Source organism: Amblyomma mixtum, chromosome 8 (genome assembly GCF_055824585.1).
Source record: "Amblyomma mixtum isolate Tamu chromosome 8, ASM5582458v1, whole genome shotgun sequence".
In the NCBI taxonomy this organism is placed as follows: Eukaryota; Metazoa; Arthropoda; class Arachnida; order Ixodida; family Ixodidae; genus Amblyomma; species Amblyomma mixtum.
The window spans coordinates 82,991,742-83,013,653 of NC_143019.1; the positions used below are offsets into that span (position 1 = coordinate 82,991,742).

General features: G+C 46.2%; 1 protein-coding gene across 1 annotated transcript; it reads right to left on the reverse strand.

Annotated features, from left to right (window-relative positions):
• Window positions 1-1,640: 1,640 nt before the first annotated feature.
• On the reverse strand, window positions 1,641-21,506 carry LOC149333236 (protein toll-like). The gene is made up of 5 exons (XM_089556011.1): window positions 20,933-21,506; window positions 16,971-17,533; window positions 15,592-15,730; window positions 15,181-15,505; window positions 1,641-1,974 (listed from the first exon to the last, which is right to left on the reverse strand). Exons 1-5 carry the CDS (start codon window positions 21,378-21,380, stop codon window positions 1,710-1,712), a joined length of 1,740 nt encoding a protein of 579 aa, XP_089412137.1. The 5' UTR covers window positions 21,381-21,506; the 3' UTR covers window positions 1,641-1,709.
• Window positions 21,507-21,912: the final 406 nt, after the last annotated feature.

Sequence of the window (21,912 nt, forward strand, 5' to 3'; positions counted from 1 at the left end):
ACCCCTCATGTAATGTCCTTGTGGACCTTTGAGGAATAATAAATAAATAAATAAATATGTAAAGTCATTTTTGTCCATTCTCGTCACAAGGGCTTGTAGCCTCCCTTTGGTGGCAGCGAATTGCGCAACAAAACATTTTCCTCTTTTCCAAAGGCAGATGCCACGCGGTGCGCCCTATGTCTCCATTTTTTCCTCTTGACAGCCCCACAGACACAAACATTTCTTCCGTCAAGTCAGAACAGTCCCTTCAAGTGTGAAATTTCACAAAGTAATTTTGACGTTCAATAGAATCGTCCCTATCATTAAAATATTGGAAGCATTGCACACGTAAGCATTTTGGCTAGGATGTCGCGCACTTCAGCACCCACTCGTACTACCAACGTTTCAGTTCTTCGCGACATTCACGCTGGAGACCAAAACGAACTAAGTGAGGCTATTTTCTGACCGCTAAGAGCATTAAAAACGCGAGTAGTTAAACATACCACGCTGACAACTACATCCCATGTCAGAAGCTTGTTCCCGTTTTTAGAGTCGACGACAAAAGGGCCCCGTGTACTTCCTGGAGGGCCTGGAGAACCAGTGCAGATACTAAAAGTCAGGCATCAATTTTCTCCCAACATAACGAAGCTATGCACTGTCATCGCTGAGATGGGCTGAAAAAGTAGTGTTGATTCACAGTATCTCACTGCAGCGCATCTAGCTCTAGCTTCATGCGACCATCAACTGCGGCGCCATCAACTGCCATAAAAATGGGATGTATGATGCTGTTTTTGGTGAAATACTGATCGCAGTTTATGCAATGCGCATTAGAATTTTCGATGACATTTGCAGCATCTTTTTCTGATTGTTTGTGATTCTAAATGTCCGTCTGAAGAATCAGGTCGCAGGTGGTTAAGTGGAGAAAAAAAAAATTTCCTTCTCCGCACTAAAGAAGAGGAGAGAGAGAGATGTGGCAGAGGAAAGAGATGGGAAGCGACGGGTGGGGTTTGAGGGAGAGTGAAGAGCGGTATGGTCTGTCAAACTATGATTGGTATGTTAGATCAGCGCAGTGGAGCTGGGTACGGCGTGTGGCACGGTGAGTGATGCACTACGTTCCGTTACCGCTCGCGCAGCCTGATCCGGTCGGCCGCAGCGGCTGGTCCGTCGGCGGCGGACAATATTAATAGCGCATACTTAGCCGCATCAATAGCCTGTAATTTCTTTTTTTTGTGTGTGATAAGAGGTGCATCGCTATATTCGTTGCATATTACACCCGTCACAGCCCAAGCGACGCGCAGAATACTTATTTCAGAAACATGTAGTTCTCTCGGCTGGTGTCCATTTAATGTTAGTGGTCTTCGATTTTAGATCGCATTTTGCTTACATCACAGCAGTAAACAAGTACGGCTACTTGATGACCTAAGTTCCCACCGAGGAGCACTCGGTGGCAGCGCTGGGCCACTCGCACATTTTGCAGCAAAAGTTGCGCAGAGACAGAGTTGACCAGGTCGCCAAGGTTGAAGAGATCAAGGCCACCAAGCGACAGCAGCCTGCCTGCATCAAAAGGCAGCCTCCCTTTTCAAAGAATCAAATAAATTTATTCTCTCTCACAGAGTAGTAACAGACAAATAATGGATACGCAATTCAATGCTGGGAATATGTTTTTGCAGGCATGCAAGGATTGCCCTCTGCTCTGTGGTTTTCTAGGTGTCATCGCAGCTGGTGTCGGTTTATATGCTGCTGCTTGGCTGCTCGATAATTAGTTTCCTCTTGGAGTCCTTCTTGAGCAGCGAGCGCTGCAGCCTCTCCCAGAAATTGGGTTCTCCCCAGCGGAGGTGATTTGCAGCTTGCACATACAGCCGCAGGTCTTCGTCCAGAGCGCCAGGGACCACATCGTCCACGAGCACCACGAGCAGACGATTGATCCGGTCCTGCAGTGCTCGCTGATGGGCCAACCGGAACTCCCAGCGGCACCATTCGCTCGCAACGAAGTTCCTGCAGTATTGAGGGTGCATTTCAAAATTTGTAATTTGTCTGCGTAGCCGCCGTAAAGCACAAAAAACTATGTGTCCAGCGCTTTGGTGCACTCGTAATGATCGTTCGTTTGTCTGAAACCATGCCACTTTTTTTACTTTTTTTCCAACAGACATCCAAAAGACTAGGAAGAAGTCACTGGCCGACGGCAATAAGTGGCGCAGCGAGCTCACCTCGCGACAAGTTGGCTGAGGAAGCGACGTTGAAGCTGACCACATCTTGATATTAGTTGTTAACAATGGACAGATTTCAAAAATTACACAGCATGCTGGGCGAGTTGGTTTTGTTTTTTAACTTCCTTATCTACAGGGGTAAGGACTAGACAGAAGGACGGTTGTGAGACCTGTGTTTGTTCCGTCTGTCTCTTCTTTAGCGCTGTAGATATGGAAGTTAACAAAATAAATTTCCCAGCATAGTGTTTTGTGTAGCTTCATGGCTGCAGCAAGTGCGTGCGTATAGGGATCACCTAAATGTTCTGGTATATTTCGATGCGGGAACAGATTATTCAAAGATCCAGTGGCACCAGTCATAACGGTGTAGTCACCGCACCACCGAATTACTTTAGCAGTACACGATCCAACCACTTCGTGCACTACTTTCCAAGGAGACCCCAGCGACTGGACAACAGATCCAGATAATGGAGGGTGCCTCCCTTCCACACAACATTAGGCCAGTCCTCAGCCTTGGGCCCAAGTTCGCGGTCGAACCGAAAACATCAAGACCGGAACTATTAAGTATGGTTCGACAAGTTTCTCGCCGTGCGGAAAATACCGAAGTCGACCGGTGCATTTCTGAAGGTGTGTACCTTTTAGCTAAGTATAGGCTGGCAGGGAAAAAACTCCCTTTCTTTAAGACTGTCATTCCGCTAAAAGAACGCTCACTGACCTTTTTTCCCTCCGATAAATATAGGGAATTTATTGTTTCAAGCACAGACCAGCGTATGTCGAAGGCATCTGACAGCGTAATTGCAGTGTTTGACAAGCGTGCCGATGTTCAAACCTCGAAAATTAGCAGTCAGGCAAAGCGGCTGGCTAAAAAGTAGAATTTGAACCCGCTGTCGAGCATGACTGAAAACTGCAACAAGTGCAGCCTAAGCATTTCTTTCACACCGAAAACCCATAAACTCTACTGGCCACTTCGCGCAATAGTATCAGAAGCAGAGACTTGGCAGAAGCATGTAGCAAAGTACCTGCAACAGCAACTCAGTGGTCTGGCTATTGACAACCCTTTCTGAATAAAAATGCTCTGATGAGGTAATCGAGTTCCTATGAAGTGATCACAATAGTAGGCTTCAATGTTTCTCAGTTGACATTAAGGACTTATACTACACGATTCCGAAAGCCGAAATCTTGTCAGCAGTTAATTATCACAAAGAAAGGCATGGTGTTGTGCCATTTAAAAACCACTGCGGAATTTCCGCCAGTGCTTTCCTCAAACTATTATTGTTTTATCTTTGGTGGACTTCCGTAGATTGGAATGGGTATGTGTGCATTCAGAAAGATGGTATATGTATTGGGTCATGCATAGCCCCGTACTCAGCGATATGTTCTTCGCTTTGCGTGAAAAAAGGTTGCAAGATCGTGTGGAAGGTTTTCGCATGTGCCGTATTTTCAGATCTGTAGACGATTACTTTCTATTTTTACAGTGTGACAACCTCGAATTCGACCAGCTGTTTTTAAATGTTTACGCAGTAATCTCGGAGTATCTTGAGCCATTCTCTTTAACTCATGAAACACGAGTTCAACATTTCATCAGGTTCTTAGATATATACTTCCACTTCACTTCTTCCCACAAGTGTTGGTCCTACGAGCCCCAGGCTCAAAAACCCATCCTTCCATACTCATCAGCCTATTCCAGATCCGTAAAACAAGCCATTGTTCAGTCTGTTTTTGATAATGTTTTAAAAAAGTCTTGTGAACACTGCATGGAACGAAGCTTTGGAATACAAGTCGACCGCCTAACGAAGGCAGGCTACCCACCCGAAGTTCTGACTTGAGTGGCAGTAAAGTTTTTAAAAGCTTAAAAGCTCTGAACACAAGCGACTGCATTAGGCTAGAAGAGAACAGAAAGGCTGTTGTCGTGCCGTACCTCCATCAGGTATCGCACAACCTCATAAAGATTGGAAACTGTGCAGGTGTTTATGTCGGGTTTTCAGCGCCCCAAGAAACTGTCGAGCACGTGCAAGAAGGTAAATGGCAGAAAATTTGAACCGTTTTGGCGTCCAGTTAGGCACGGTGAAAGCATTGTTACCTGTCAAGAAGGGGTCATCTATTCTCTGCCCATATCCTGGGGAAAGAGGTATGTTGGACAGACGGGCTGCTGTCTCAACAAAAGATTAGAAGGCACAATTTACGACGTCACACGTGTGGCCACTTCGGGCCACGTAGTCCAACATTGCAGGGAGTGCAAAACAGATGGAACAGAAGAAAGTGATAGCGAAGCCTGTGAACCGCTTTAGTGGGGAAGCAGCGTGATAGGTAAAATTCGTTACGCTTTGACAAGAGAAATAATTAAGCCACGTATTACAGCAAGTTTCCAGGATTTTTTGTGTAAGCGCGCCTTCAATAACATTGTCGCAAAGAGAAATGAAGTATTTTGATTGCGATATTTGACACGCGCCAATTCTCCACCGGCGCTAGTTGCTTCCGTGCATGTTTTTTTTGTGTTTTCTTTTCTTTCCAGTCGCCAGTAAGTATATGAGCTTGCTGGCCGTCCTATAAAAATTTAGTTGTCAGCGGTGCTCTGTTGGGTGACTTGTGCGTGCTCCTTCTCTCTCGTATTTAGCGCTGTAGATACGGAAGTGCAAAACTGTGCTACGTGGCGTTCCGGCACGCGACTACGTCGATGGTAGAAGGCTGAATACTCCTATTGAGAGCCTGTACATTTGCAAGAAAAAAAAAACATAAACGCTTCTTATAGGGGTGGCACAAAATAAATGGTAAGCAGCTGTCAAAAGCTTCCGAAAAAACCATCTATATGATGAATCAACGTGGGCTAATTAGGCAAGACAAATTCGTGCTGTGACGTGGAACCAACGCAAATATCACACTAAATTTTGAAAAGCCACGAGGCAGCCAACTTCCTGAACTTACAAAGCTCTAATCTTAATGCCCTGCGCAACGATATTCTTCAAGACAATAGATTGCTTTGCAGGTGTGAACAGTATGTTCCACTGAAGAGCATAGTTTGTTGTTTTTTTGCTAATAGTTGAGGCTGGGACGCTCCATTCTGTAACGACACCACTGTAGTGGTTAAACCCCTCATAAAAATCCTTTTTTTTTTGCACATTTATTATAATTCGGTTATGAAATCCTCGCAATTTTTTTTCATTCATTTATGCTGTTTATTCACTAATGATGAAGATCAAATTATTGCTGCCCTTGTCATTGCACAAGAGTACGTGTTAAAGATAATGTTGTTACGAATATATTTCGAAGACTTTTAGGTCACAATAGACTGCTTTATAATGGGAAGTAAATAGCCTCATATATGTCTTGCACTAACTCCTATCTCGTAGATTACTTTTTCAGCTTAGGCTGGAGCTAGTTAAGAAAGACTACCATACTCTCTTCCAAAATAGTTGATCCTTGTGTCGTCTCAAAACTTCAGAAACAAACCAATTTAGTTGAACTGGGAATGTCGAAATGGTGGCTAAAAGGGAGCTCTGATCCTCGAAAATGCAATTACGTGACCGGAACAGCGTATGACGTGTTTCTGGCGCAGCGGTGTAGTAAGGAACCCGTGGCGCAAGGCGTCGCTGTACTTGGGAGCGTACGAGAGCGTACGCCTTATGCAAATGCTGTCTTTTAGCTCTATTTTAGTAGAACTTGGTGCGATATAACTGGGTTGCTCGTTCTTAGAAAGTGAAGGTAGCCCTATTAAGACCACAGGGTGAGAGGGGGTGGTGGTGGTGGTGAAAACATTTATTTGGAAGGAACAGGAGGTATGTTTGGATCAGCCCGTAAGGGACCGATCCTTACAAGCACTAGGCGGAGGTCCCTTCTTTGGGACCCCAAGTGCGGTGGCCGCCGCCCGGGCGCGCCAGACTAAGGCTTGTTGGGCCTGTAAGTCGTGGCAGCCGAGCAGGGTCACCTCCCAGTCCTCCTGGGTTGGGTTGGGGCGAATAGCCCGATTGGAGGGGCAGACCCACACCATGTGATAGGTGTCAGAAGACACCGCACTACAGTGCGGTCAGCTGCCGTTAAAGAAGGGGTGAAAATGCTTTAGTGCTGCCGGGCACAGTAATGCACGAGTATTGGTGAGAAGGCGGAGAAGGAGCCGCTCATCCGCCTTCTTGAGGCCTTTACATGGGCTTGGATAAAGGCGATGACTGTTTTGATAGTAGGCTGTAATTTCTTTGAATGTATACGCCGGATTAAAATCGGGTTCCTGATCGGGTGGGGAGGAGAAAACAGCCCGGTGAGAGAGCGCGCGGGCGGCTGCGTCTGCTGCCTCGTTTCCTGCCAACCGCTGATGAGCAGGGGCCCATATAATGTAACGGTGTGCGGGGTCCGTATCCGGTATGCGATTTTGGTCGATTCGACATGCTAGGAAGGGAGTGCAGCCATGTTCGACGTTCCGACAGGACCGTCGCGAGTCGGTGATTATGTATTTTGAATCAGAATGTGGGGCCGCGAGAGCAATCGCGACCTCTTCTGCTTGTGTTGCACTACTGGGTCTGAAGGTGAGGCCATTAACTGTGTTGCTGTTGCCAACTATTGCGACCGTGTATCATCCCCGATGGTGAGGACTAGAGGCGTCCACGTAGAATACACCTGATGATTTGTTGCCATAATGTCGGGCTAGGGCTTCCGTTCGTGCCAGGCGTCGACCATTAAGGTCTTCGTGTGACATGTCGGCTGGAAGAGATTGCACGTGGAGGGCACGTCTCCACAGTTCTGTGATGTGAAACCTGTCTTCCGTGGGAGTGGTGTGTTGGGTATGGAGTCGAGCAAGATGGCGGCGACCGGACTCCGTTAGCGACAAGCGCGTGTACTGGTTTGCAAGGTGCGCCTCCCGGAGCTCCGGGAAAGTATGGACCATCTCAAGAAGCTGGAAGAGGTCGCACGTGGAGGGTACATCTCCACAGTTCTGGGATGTTAAACCTGTCTTCCATGGGAGTGGTGTGTCGGATATGGAGTCGAGAAAGAAGGCGCAGGCCCGACTCCGTTAGCGACAAGCGCCTGTACTGGTTTTTAAGGTGCGCCTCCTGGAGCTCCCGGAAAGTACGCGCCACCCCAAGAGCCTTAAGCCGGATGTTTGAAGTAGTGATCAGAAGGTCAAGGGCACGCCTAATAATTTTGCGAAGGATGACCTCAAGGGCGTCCTCCTCTTGTTTCTGTAGGTGGAGATAACGAGTCGAGCAGAGAATTCGACTGGTTACAAAGGCGTTTGCCAGCTGCAAGGCATCCTTACTTCGTAACCCCCTGCGTTTGTTGGAAACAAGGCGGACCATGCGGCCCACCAGGTCTCCCACCTTACGAAGTTTGGACAATGTAGTGCTTGGCCGTCTGTGTTTGTGGATGTAGAGTCCGAGTACCCGTATCTCATCACTTTCGCGTATGGGACCACTCTCAAGAGAAAGAGATATTTCATTTGTGCACTTTTGTGACGGGCGGAGGTGCACAAATTCCGCTTTTTGAGAGGAGCATTGAAGACCGCACCGGCGGGCTTAGCGGTGTACTATCCTCGCCGCTGTTTGCTGTCTGGTTTCAATGTCTCCTGTGCAGCCCTGCGTGGCCCATAGGGTTATGCCATCGGCCTACAGGGCGTGCTGCACGCCGGCGACACCACTCAGCTGGGCCGGCAGGTGCATCATAGCCAGATTGAAGAGAAGCGGGGAAAGCACCGCGCCTTGAGGGGTTCCCCGCGTGCCGAGTAGGTAAGGACCATGGTCTCTATCTTGAATTCGAATGTAGGATTGACGATCCATTAAAAATTGGCTTATGTATCGGAATGTGTTGAGGCCACAGTCGGTGTGACTTAGGTTTGTGAGTATGATCTCATGTGTTACATTCTCAAATGCCCCTTTAAGATCCAAGGCGAGTACTACCCGGTCATTATGGGGGCATTCGAGGGGGTCAAGGACTTCCCGATTGAGTTGCAGGAGGACATCCTGTGCGGATCTGTGTGGGCGGAATCCGAACATGGTGCTCGCAAAGACATGTTTGTATTCAAGATATGTAGATAACCGATCCCGCACCATCGTCTCCATTAGTTTGCCCACACATGAGGTGAGAGAGATGGGGCGGAGGTTATCTGTGTCAATTGGTTTGCCTGCTTTATGAATAAAAGTGTCCAGAGCCGTTTTCCAGTCCACTGGCAGGGGGGTGTCCCCGCGCCAAATTGCACTGACGTATTCGAGGAGGGACTTGTGTGCTAAGTCGGGCAGGTTCGTCAAAAGCTTGACGGTGACCTTATCCTTTTCTGGCGCAGCGCCCCGTTTCGTTTTGGCGAGAGCCACCCGCAGATCATGGAGCTAGAAAGGTTTATCTAGCTCCGTGTTCTCTCTGCCTGCAGAAGAGTACGCAGATCCACGGGGATCTTGGGCCCGTACACAGATCTGGTCCCGAAGTTTCTGTGCCAGTTGATTCGTGTTTCCAGGGAAAGCGTGCATGGCTCGCTGCAAATCTTTTTTGTGTTTCAGTGCGTGTTTGGGTTGGGTCGATTCGGGCACGAAAGAGACGCCATGTGTTCCGGCTGGACATTTCTCGCGAGGCCAAGTTGCATTTATCCACCCAGTTGGTGTCTGTGAGTTGGGCCGCGTACTTGGTCGGTTTGTGGGTAAGCCCGGCTATTCGAGCTTTAAGCTTTCTGTTGTGTTTCTGGCGTCGCCAACGGCGAACGAGACTGCGACGGGCTTCCCAGAGGTGTAGAAGGTGGTTATCCGCGTCCGTGGCCGCCTTTGAGAGCTGGATCTGAGTTTCATGCGAGCAAACGTGTGTCAGCAGCTGTTTGTATCATGCTGGGTAGCCTTGCTCGGAAATGGTGTATTATCAAATGAGCCAAAATTTCGTCCAATCTGGGATACGGGCTTGTGTTCTGGGACTCTTGAGGGGGCGTGTGCGTAGTGTAGTGTTAAGGTTGCAGTGGTCGCTACCGAAGGTCTCCTCGTTGTTGAACCAGTCTGCGTATCGTATGTTGCGAGTGAAGGTTCAGTCCGGACACGTATTCCGTGTCACGGAATTTCCTAGCCGGGTTGGGTGGACAGGGTCCGTGCGGAGGGTGAGGCCCAACGTGGACGCAAGCTCCGCTAGCTTACGCCCGCGCGACTCCTTTGCGATACCCCCCCAGCTGACTGGGAGCGTTAAAGTCGCCCACAATCTTCAGTGGTTCGCGACCCGCTACACTTAGCGCGCGGCTAAAGAAGTCCGCAAAAGTCGCTCGCTTAAGTTTGGGAGAGCAGTACACGTTGAGTATATGCAACGGTGGGTCCCTGCGGTGGAGTGGTATGAGGGTCACCATTACATAAGAATACTTGAGCTGGAGGTCGATATCCACTAAGTTGTTTTGCAGTCTTTGTGAACGAGAAGACAAGACGCGGGATCCTGTTGGAACGTCGTGTAATTTGAAAGTGTGACGCCAAGGCCTGGCTCCTGGAAGGCAATCAATGCTAGTAAGGACTCCAAAGCTTCAAGGTAGAGGCGGAAATTGGCCCGCTTAGTGCGCTCCATAAAGCCTCTACAGTTCTACAGTGTTATTGAAGTTGACATGGCCGAATTAGAGAAGGCGGAACTCCTTTGATTAAGGTGTCTCGCCATGAATGAAAATTTTTAGGGAGGAAGAGGAGGGAGTGGTTGCCCCAGAGCCAGCTACTTGCGCCATCAAGGGGGTGTTGACGCAAGGAGCGCGGCAGCTGTCCTCATTATCCGAATCGATGAGCAGACGGTTGAATTTTGAAGGGTGAGAGGACGACACAACTAAAAAGAGCACTACCTCAGCTCTCAGAATCTTGCACAGCCTCTGAACGTGGCCCCAGGAAGGCTTGACTGACCCGATCCAGTCAAGTGGCATCCACAATTCGGCAATTAAGAAGGTTGTTCTGGGTCCCATCGTGGATGCCACATGCCGGGCTAGGCGCCCAGCCCTGTGTTTTAAGAAAGGCTGGATTTCTCAAGACCTGAACGCGCTTTAAGCCTTTCTTAAGTAAGGTAAGACTCGTTAAAGATTCTCAGAGCTTAGGTAGTGTTCTTTGTTGTGTCGTCCTCTCACCATATGGTCTTCTTAATAGCGCTACATTCACTTCAAAACAATTTGCGCTAGCACTACCTTCAATTCCAATGATTTTCTCTAGTGCTACCTTCACTTTCAAAGATTTTCGCTTTATTATTGTTGCGTAGGCAGCATGAACTTCCCAAGGGACGAATCAATGTTACTGTGAACCAGCTGTCAGGGAAGCGACGACAGCACGGTGGAGGTGAGTGCTGATTGCACAACCTATTTTATCTCGCAATATAGTCGGACCTCTTCTGACGCGCAAATCTTTTGCGCGCTAGAAATTTAAGCAGCTGTCATAACTTAATCGAACAGAGAAGGAGCCGTATGAAAAGCCTTTCCTCACTTCCGTTCATTTCGCCGTACTCTCATTTTCCTTGATACTTGGACGTGAACTTCACCTGACGCCTAAAATACCTTTGACTTAAACGCAACTATTGATTTCTCGCCTAGCTTTTTTAGGCCGTAAACTCCTGTGGATTCCGTTTAATCACATTATAATGCAACAGTTGCCCAAGAGCGAAATATTTCTCGCAGAGTATTTTCGTTGACAGATGAAACTGGTCTGGTTAATAGCTACGATGTTAACCTTAATAAAAGACTGATCTCAAGCGCGTTCCAATGTGCAGTAAGGCCCTCCTTTCAAGAAAGTAGTTGTAGTTTGTAGGGCTCCATTTCAAGTATGATGCCGCGTACTGTAGTCAGTGGCGTATTAAAGGAGAGGGGTCAGGACCCTTGGGAGGCAGGTGCCAGTCTATGGGAGGGGGGGAGGGCGGGGAGGGCGTGTAATTCTCTTATTGTATATATCGGCAGACAACCATCCTCCAGCCGGCCCGATAGAGATAGAGATGGTGCAAAGGAAAGCGGTTAGGTTTATTTATAACAAATACAGGAGGTTAGACTCACCTACAACACCAATGAAAACCAACCATATTCCATTACTTGAAGTACGCAGAAAAATTTCCCGTCTGTTGTTTATGCATAACCTTTTAACACATAAACTAAACATACCCCGTTCTGTAATTCTCAAACAATTGTCGCGCCGAACACACCATCCAAGAATTCATTTGCTTGAACCCATTTTTGCAAAGACTGACTCATTCAAGCACAGTTTTTTTCCACGGACTGTTTCCGGCTGGAACTCTCTTCCCGAGGCCATTTTCCAGTCCTCAAATTTTAGTAAAGCTCTTGAGAAGCATTTTCTCGAGTGAATGAGCGTTGTACTTTGTTATTCTGCTCATTGTTCGTAACCCCATGTATTTTCTTAGTATTTGTCATTTTCAATGCCTTGTATAGTCCCTCCTGCAAGGGCCAATCTATTGGCCTGCAGTATTTTGAAATAAATGAATAAATAAATAAACTCTTAAAGAGTGCCCCTGCGCTCATGATACCTTCCAACTCCCCGCGTTCATTGGCATCTGTTGACGCAATGGGGCCGTCGTTCCACTGTCCGTTGCCAACAAGGAGCTTCTGAGGGGCTGCAGGGCTCAGAAGCAGACCCCTTCACCGTTCCCTCTCACCGTTCCGCCCCTCTTCCCCCCCCCCTCTTAATTCCCCCCCCCCCCCTTTCAAAGAGCGAGGCGCCAGTCGGAGAGTTTTTGTTTTTGCTGGAAATAGACAAAAAGAAAACGAATCAGACAAAAGCTGGCCTACGTGCAAAATAGACAGCTTCCAGAAAGAGTCCGCGTATCTATGCAAAAATGAAGGTTGCGAGAGCTCTTATATCCCGCAATGCCCAGGAAGAGAAATCTTGGTTTTCGAAGCCACGTCAGTGGGTGTAATTGAAAGAACTACCTGCTGGTGCAGTGGCGCATCAATTAGTCGTTGCGCCACTTCGCCGGTTGGGGTAAGAGGACTCGCTCCTGAATTAGTGGCCCCCAAACTTTTAGGTGCATTGGCGCTGTAGTTCTATTTTCCCTTTTCTCCATTCGCACGTAGCGCCGTCTTGTTGTTTGCCGTACTTTATTGAGAGCGCACTTTCTGCCCCCTTACGAGACCGCAGGAGAAACGGTAGCCTGTGCCTTGTATTGTACTGTAAAATTTGGATTGTCTTGCACGTTCCTTCGACACTTCACTTCCCTGAGGGGCTTTGCATGCGCTTTGACATGGAGCGTGCGAATGTTTACCGCTCAATGCATGGACGCTAGCCAGCACTCGGTTGCAACAGTCGATTGTGTCGCCTATCTGGAGGCGCCTTCGCCAGTCACAGCGCGGCGAAGCGACTTCAGGTTTCGCGGTTATCGCACAACTGAAACGCTGAAATGGTCGTTGGTGAGCAATTACTTTTATTTTTCGATGCGCGCTGTGGGTTTTTGCACGATGCAAGCTAGGCAGGCGCTACGAAAATACGAAAACTGAGAATATCTCTAAGCTTCAAAATATTTGAAAGCGCTATATTCATTTACTGTGAATACTGCTTAGAAATTTCAAATCTGATGTTCGACGCTGAAAACACCTTTCACAGCACAACGCGCGTGCCTTCGTTTCGGCGTAGTGGCTGCACGGGATTGCGTAATGGACCCAGAATCCTTGGGGCTAATCCCAGCAAGTTCTCAAGCGAGAACTAAAAAACAACCCATATAGCACAAAGTAAGCTACCAAGGGCAGACCCCTGCAGATCCGACGTCGGTAGCACATATGAGCCCCGGTGGCACCTATGTGGGGTTTGCAATGCAGGCCCCAGTCGGCCCCCATTCGGCTGCCCACATAGGCCCCAATAGATCCCATTTGAGATCGATGCAGGTAGCTCTTGTGGCGCTGCCGACATTCGACCTGCATTTCTTCCTGTCAGTAGCCCTCTGAGCACCTCCATCGGTCCTATTTTGACGAGATGTGGTTAGCCCCTGGGGGTGAACGTAAGGTTTGCATCTCAGGCATCCAATCCGAAATTGTTATGGAACCGATACGGGTTCTAAATCGGTAAGCCCAGTTGGGTCCAGTCCACATGGGCCCCATAGGGGTTCGATATAGATTCTTTAGTGGAGGGCCCATCTGAAGCGCCGACATTTTGACCTCAAGGCATAACATCATGCACTAAATATTTTAGTACCAGCGTGACTTAAGACACGAAATGAATTTTTTTTTTGTAAACACGGCAGGAAATGGGTTTTGTGGGCCACTCACAGTGAACCTCTGTTCCTCTTTGTGCAGGCAGCGCATCTTATTGTTGGGCGCTGTACGCGTTCCAAAGTATAATGCTATTAATCAAATGTTTAGGGGAAACCCCCAAAGTGGTGTAGATATGCAATAAGGGAGTAATTACTCATTTACATCCACCGGAGCGCAGCCATACGGCTACAAAGGAAAGCTATACAGCTTTCTCAGAAACTTCGTAGTTGAAGAAAAATTCGTCCGAGTCCGGGGTTCGAACCCGGGACCACCGCTTCACCGGAGCAGTCGCTCTACCAATGTTGCTGCGACTGAAGGAATCACGAAAAAGAAAGTGCACGGGCCTGCAATAACGGTTGGTTGGTTCCTACCGAGAGAAGGATGAAAAGGAAAAGTACACAGGCCTGCCGACTGGCTCAAGCCGAGCCACCACCGCCGCCACGTGCAGATAAAGATAGTTGAAAGATAAGAGGAGAAAAAGAGAGTGTAAAGACGCGCGTCGCAACAACCGCGTCTGCCGGAACGGACGCTGGCTGTAACAACAGATAAAGGGCCGTAGGCCGAAGGCTGCAACCACTGCAATAACGACGTTTGGAGAGCCTCAGGCAGTCCAGTGCGTCCTAGTAAGTGGGTACAGCCATTCCTGTGATAATATGATTGATTAATTTGCTGTATGTAGTTGAGTACAAGAGCCCGAGATAAAGTAATTTGAAGTAATCGTGTAAAGCTGCTGTGAATTATATTACAAGTTATGTATAAAAGGAAGTGAGGAGTGCACATAATACAAATTTGCGAATTGAAACAATGCATGCACAACACGATGGAGTCACATCGGTGAGTTAAACCCCGCTGTAGCCGATGTACCTGCGGGCGATTTACGAAGGACGCGAAAGAAGCAGGTGATCCACCGCCTGCAGCGATGAATCGCCGATTCGATGAATCGAATGCCGCATTTATGTTGCATCTGTCCAAAATACCCCGAGAAGGGACCGATGAGGGCAACTTGTGGGCACGCCCGCCTTCGCGACCCGGCAAAAATGATTTGAGATCCTGGCGGTTTTTTGTGTGCGCAGCCCCAATTACGCTTAACAAATTTTTTCTCGCACAGAGCCCACATGTATGTTCCACCTGCCCACAGGTAATCTTCAGGAGACCAATGTGGGGAGCATGTGGGTGCCAACTTTTTCCAGCCACATGACTGGCCATGTGGGACGCACAGCAGTTTCGTGTGGGCAGCCCCATTAAGGCTAGCAGGTGTGTCTACAGCGTAAGCCCACATTGACGTTGAATCTGCCCTCATGTACCAACGAGGGACCTATGTGGGCAGCAGGTGGGCACATTCGTTTCCCAGCACCACCACGGCCTTTGTGGGACCTAGAACGGTTTCGTGTGGGCCGCGCCATTGGAGCTTGCGGAGGCTTTGTAGTGATGGCTGTACTAGGCTAGTCAGTTTTATTAAGCGTCACTATTATCTTGCAGGTTAAAATCCACGGCTTGTTAAGGAAGGCTTATTTGAGCTTTGTCGTTTACTATGTTTGTACATATAAGTCAAGATCATTCCAAAGCGACACCGAATATTTTATTATCACGCCATGGATGCCTTAAATACGAATGCAGTAAACTTAATTGAAATTTCGATTAGCTTAAATGATTGCCAGTACATCCTAAAAAAAATAAACGACCCAAAGCCAGTTATAACCAGTGATTTTGGACCGTAGTGTCCGAAGTGTTTGCTTTGCAGTTTGTAGTTAATACCTGAGAACTTTTCAAGTGGTGACTAAATCGGGGCTATAGCTTAGCTTGTCGACAGATTTAGTGAACAAATAAAGTAACGATGGATCTCACTTCGTGATGAGGAGCAAAGTCCATCTGGAACAGGCGACCGCGTCGCGGATAATGTCCTGGAGCAGGAATCCGCCTTTGAAGTTGCGCTCGTAGGTACAGCACGAGAACCCGAGAGCTTCCAGTCTCGGGAGCAGCTGGTCGTGAACCCAACCAGAATCCTTGCTGCTGAATGAGAGGAACACGTCGAACAGCTTCTCCGCGTCCACTCCCTGTTCTGACGCGCACTGGAGCCAGCCAAAAACACCCTGCTCGCGTAGCCATGCCTTCAGCTGTCGCTCGAAGTTGAAGTACGCCGCTGATAATGTCAGGAAGACCAGGAGTACTCCTGTCAAAGGCAGCAAAGGGAGTAAGATAAGAACGCCTGCCTATGTCTAACCCTCTCTGTAAAGAGAGAATATGCGCTATGCTCACCCATGGTATAGAACAGGTACTTCACGTATTCTGGAAATGCTGCCGGGCAAAGTTGTTTCTGCCCTAAATTTGCAAAATTCTTGCGAGACACTAGCGTGTCCGGACCTTCTGTGCACGTTATGCGTCGAGCGTCTCGAACCTGTTACAAGAAAAAATATGATAAAAAAATTATGAACGTCTTTATTAACATCAAGAAATCTTTTATTTCAAGATAATACTGTTGTGAATAATCAGATTGGCCTGCACGATTGCCTTAGCACATTACACAATACTGAACACGATGCTGAATTCGCAACTAATGTTATTTTTGCGCATAACTCTATTAAATTATCCAGTAATTTGCGTATATGAGCAGAGAAATTCATGTTTGCATAAAGTAGCGTGTCGGATATTTATGAGTGTTAATTATTAACAACCTATCCGGGAACACTACTGATATTGTCTGTTTTCCTACAATCAGCGTAATGTGTCTGCTTAGCCATCAGTTTCAAAACGCCTTCGTTATAGATAAAGCTTTTCAGAATCAGAGAAAAAGAATTTAGATAAGATGCGAATAACTTTAATCAGGTTAACAGATCCTCAGCAAGGGTGGTCGAACAGGCTTGTTGGTAGTTAATATTTGGAAAAAATAGCGCATCCTTATAGCACGGGCTGAGCAAGATAGGACAACACAGCGCTGACCAAACATGTCTTTGGGTAAGACAAGAAAGCCATCCTCTTTGTATGCAACTAATAGCGAAAGGTTGTGCCTTCTTAGAAATGAAGCGACCTAATTAATGAACGCAGGGGATGGTTTTCTTGTCCTACCCAAAGACGTGTTAGCCCAGTGCTGTGTCGTCCTGTCTTGCTCAGTCCGTGTCTTAAGGGTGCGCTGTTTTTTCCAAACATGTCCTCTGTTCGTACCATCTAAATATGCGTGAGAATTAATGACGGACTAACTGTTTTATAGACGCCTTTTTTGTTTAGAATAAACTCACATGGGCTTTACTCATATAATTCACTTATACTACCACAAAATACTTAAAATTGTCTCCCAGCTTTGTAAAACTGCGCCTTGCAAGGTCCAATACGTACCAGATATTTTTTGGCTTAGTATACATGATTGTAATTCTCTGACTAAACCTTTCGAACCATATAAACTCCGCTTTTTTTTATTTGTTCACATTTCTACTACAACATTTTCTTGACGTGTTTTTGTGTCTAGTTCTCTTCCTGCCTGACCTAACTATAGTCTGTAATGTGCACATAAAAATGAATAAATATACAAATGACACCCTTAATTGCATAATGGCCGTCAGGCAGCAAAGATAAGGCAGTTGGAGAGCCCGAAGGAGCTACATGCAAAGTTTTAGACTAGACGATCTCATAAGGGGCCTTACCACGTTGATGTTTCCTTCGATCCACTGTCTAAACGGGTAATCGGCGCAGTTGCAATGATATGGATTTCCAGAGAGCCAGAGGGAAGTCAGGTTGCGTTCTTCCACGAGGACGTGAGGAAGTTTCACCAGCCTGTTGCCGCGAAGATCTAGGCTCTGAATTGTGTCGGGAATAGCGGATATGTGCAGGCTTGAAAGGCAATTGTTTTTAACTGACAGGACTTGGAGTTGAGGAACATTTCTCCTGAGAGTGTGGTCGAGTTGTTCCAGTTGGTTGTCGCTCAGGTCCAATTCAGTCGTGCCTTCTGGTAATACTTTGGGGAACTTGGTAAATCCCTTCGAAAAGCAGTTAACGAGGATGCCCTGGGCGTGTCCTTGTCGGCACTCACAGCGGCAGCCTGCCTGACAGTCGTCTGGCCGTGCAGCCAAGTCCTTCTCTGTTAGCTTGAACAACGACTTTCCTTTGAGCCAGGGTGGGTGTTCACACGACGGAGTCCATACCAATCGAACTGCACTGTCACGACGCACAAGCCACGCTAAGTTGCAGTCGCACTTCAAGGGGTTCTCTAAAATCACAAAAAAAGAGAAGCTGGTTGAAAATTTACGTATTTACTACCTATATCTCACATATGTTCCTCTAGGTTTGCAACAATATTTAAACCCTGACCCTGACTTAAGACCTTGAACATCAAAGGCGCGATTACCTGTTTCCCGTCACATTCGATTTGAAATACAGCTACAGCCTCCAGAACAATTGTGAACGAAGTATTGCACTCCTATTGACATTCTTGATCGCTTATGACCACGATAAAAGTTTTAACATCTTTCAGGTTGCAGATGTATTTTCTGGCTTCAACTGAACAACGTGTATGCGAGCAATTTTATATGAAGCAGGTCGCCGGTTGTGCATCGGAGTTTACTGGTGCAACTAAAAGATTATCTGACAGGCGGGAAGAATGTTTTCGTCAGGCGCATTGTGTATATTTACATTCTGAGATAAGTTGACCTTGTTGTGAAAACCTGCATCATTGAAATGTTTCGCCTTTTTTAAAATCCTACTGCTTCGGCTCAGAACAGCAGTCCTACCTCTATTGGTAGCTGCATGCCAAATGATAGTGGATCTCCAGTTTCAAATGTTAAAAAAGTACAGACCCTCGCATTGCTTAAACATTAAAAGCTCTTTGGAAATTTCTTGCCGAAAAATATCGATAAACTCGTTGTTCTCACTGGTGCGCTATATCAACGAGAACATATATAAATACTCAGTTCACTAGCGGTTTGATTAGCAACAGAAAAAAATGCGACCTGTTTCACCAAAACACCTTAAGCAGCAAGTGCTATTGGGCATAAAAGGAGGTTTCTCGTATGCCTAGTAAATGCCTTCTCTATTGTTTCTTTACATCCGTATCAGAGTGAATGATGGAATTCAAATTATATATTTTAAGACATATATTACATTTACTCTGTCGCGAACATGGGCATATTTGTTGGAGAGGTTAGTCACTGGTTCTGGAGTACTGTTCTAAGACCAAAACATATTTGCGTCGTGAATAATGACTCGTGTGGAGCTTGTGAATTTACCAACATTGCGAAACACAGATTTATATTTTCCTGTTTTTCTTTTGTGGTCGCTCACGAAGGCGGGATAGGTTTGTTGTACTATAGACAGCTGAAACTAGCAGCCGCATCTCATATTTTTGCTGCGCTGAAGACATAAAAGTGAAATATATGAAAGAGATTTCATTATTACCGGGAGCTGCAAATATTGTCCATGTGTCAGGTACAAGTAATGGCACTGGGCTACTCAGGAGAAAGACGCGGGTTCGATCCCGGCCGTGGCGGCCGCATTTCGAAGGAGGCGAAGTGCTTCAGGGCCGTGTAGTGCGCGATATCAGTGCACGCTAAAGAATCCCCCAGGCGGTCGAAATTTCCGGAGTTTTTCTCTACAGCGTCCCTTATAGTGTTAATCGCTTTGGGATGTTAAACCCCAATAAACCATAAGTACGTTTTCTCTTCTACAAACAAATTTGCTGCGTTCGTGCTTCACTTTACGTACAGATATAGAAAAGCTTAGAGTTAGCAGTGCACAGCTCGAAGCAAAAAATACAAATGTCACCACCCGACTGTTCACCAACAATCACGTGTTGCCACAAACTACGCCCAACATTCTTACCCAGATTCGATATTTCAGTCTTCAGCGGCTACTATCAGCCAAAAAAAGTAAAGTACGCGAAATTTCAGAATGCGAATGGCTTTTTTTTTTCTCGCATTTCACATTGTTTTCACTTTTAATGAAAACCTTAAAAACAGATCTCTCAAGCAGCAAATTGTTATCCAGCTTCCAGCTTACATTTTGGCATGTGTTGTTCTAACAAAACATGCAAATATGAAAAACTTATTTATAGAGGCTCTGAAAACGATAGTACAGCATCCTGCTCGACTGTTTCGTTTTAGGTAATAAAGATAGTTAAGTAATAATAGTAATTAGTTAATTAGATAATGCTATCGATGTGATAAGAAATATCCCCTGATTGGTGACAACTCTGTGAGAAGTCTCCGTCCTAGTTTGCAGTGACCGGAAATACTCTCCTTTAGTTAGGCTTAAAGCGGCATGCACGTAATTATGGTTATGTTCGTCTTCTTATATTTTGTGCTTTATTTTAAAAAAGCTGTTGAAACATCCACTACCCAATACCTTTTAGCGCTGCTTATTAAGGGGACGACGCCAGTCCTGTCCCCTTTATGTGTTGCGTTAAAAACCATTCCATCTTGAAAACATGAACCAACTAGCCCCCAAACAAAAGCTGCTGAAATGTCCACTACGCTAGCTTCTCAAACGAACCGCAACCATACATTTTATGGCGCCAAGCCTACGTTCCGAAATTCAGAATAGTTTTCAGTCCTTTAAAATTTCAGCAGCTATCAACAAATACCCAGTCTTCCTAGGTCATTTGGATGGCAAATCTAACAAGCAAAAAACTGTTATCAGGATTTGACGTCGTGAAAATAATGAAAGTACATTACAATTCATACGTACATTTCGCATCCGGTAACGAGATTGTATAAAAAACTAATTACATTACTAATTATTGATTTATAAATATTATATTGAAACAACAACCACTGTAAGTAGCTGCACACTTTACTTAAAAACGTTCCCTTTCTCAGAAATATATATAAAAACAATTGTCCTTTTTCTACAGCGAAATGTCACTTTACTGTCCTCTGTCAAGTTGGCTTTACCGCTCATGTTGAGGCATTTGTGCTGAACTACGCATTAAACCTGGGCTGAAGTATTGCTTAGGTCTAATGGCACCTAACACAACAAAAGGTTCCACTATTCCGTAAAATAATAACTGTTCCATAAAATCAACCTTATGCTGTCCGTCCACTATTCAATACGCCTCCCCTGTCTGGAACCCGCACAAACAACGCGAAATTAACCAAATCGAGGCAGAGCAGTACAAAGCCGCTCGCTTCATATGCCACAGGTTTGGTAGGAATCTCTCGCCTTCCACGGCACTTTCATCACTGGGCCTCCAACCACTTTCATCTCGACGAAGGACAGTGTCTTTAAAATTTCTGTATCGCATTATTTACTCTTCCTGCCAGACTTCTGGAAATTATTACCTAATCCCTGCCTGCTATATCATCTAAAACTAGAAGTCACCACACCCTAAACATCACGCCTTATTTTGTCCGCACGGACACTTTTAAATACAGTTTCTTTCCGCGTGTAATCGAATGTTGGAATTGTTTACCTTGCTCTACTCGCTCTCTTCCTTTAGAGCTGTTTTTAGCGGCTATTGAATAGTTTTGCCGTTTTGCTTGCATTTCACTCATATTGTTTCGAATGTTTGCCATTGTTCTGCTCCATGTTTCTCTACATTCTATCTGCAATAGCGCAATAGGGCTGCAGTATGTATAAATATATAAACAAATACACGCTGACAAAAAAACCTTACTGTGCAGGACAAGGTTTGGCTTGATTTCCATGCGGCGAGGGAAGTCACTTCGGCGCAGGAGCCCAACCCGGTTTCCCGAAAGTTTCAGAGTTCGAAGGCGCACAGTCCCTGTGAAGGCACCTTCTACGCTGCTGATGTTGTTCCAGGACAGCAGGATGGAATTTAGGTATCCATTTTTTCCAAACTCTCCGTTTGCCAAATTTTGTACTGAATTCATGGTTGCGTCCAAGTGCTCTAAGCTTGGAAGGTTTCTTAAAGATGCGTTAAGTGAAAGAAGCTGGTTGATTTGCAGCAGAAGTTTAGTCAAAGTCACAAGTCGTTTGAAAGCATCTCTTCCAACCCACTGTATTTTGTTTCGGCTCAAATCCATCTCCAACAAAGCAGTGTTATCTTTGAATGTGTGGTCGGGAACATGAGAAATAAGATTATCTCTTAGGAACAGCTGCATCAAAGGCCTCAGACCGGTAAAGGAATCGGCGAGAGATGTGATGCGATTTGACGATAGGTTTAGCTTTCTGAGCAGGCGTGTGTTTTTAAATGTTCCTATCACACTGCTTAACCTGTTCTGCGCCAAGTTAACGTGTTCTAATCTTGAACCAGTAGCAAACACAGTCTCGTTTAGGTCGCTTATGTTGTTCTGAGATAAGTCGACGCGAATCATTCGATGAAGCGCTTTGAAAGCTCCAGGCTGTACGTTAGTTATATTGTTTCGGCTTAAAACTAGCACTTTAATATTCCGATTTGACGAGGCGAACACAGGTACGATATCTATGCAATTTTCCTCCAGGTTGAGGTACTTCAGATCGGGCATCCTAGATGACACGAGTTTCCCGATATCCGTTATCAAGTTGCTCCTCAGAAAAAGTGTCTGAAACGAAAGAGCATAAGGTACAACGGTTACATTTAACAACAAATGAAGTGCCTCTATACTGAAGACACCTGAGAGAGAACACAATCTTGAGAGAGTTGCCTATGATTTT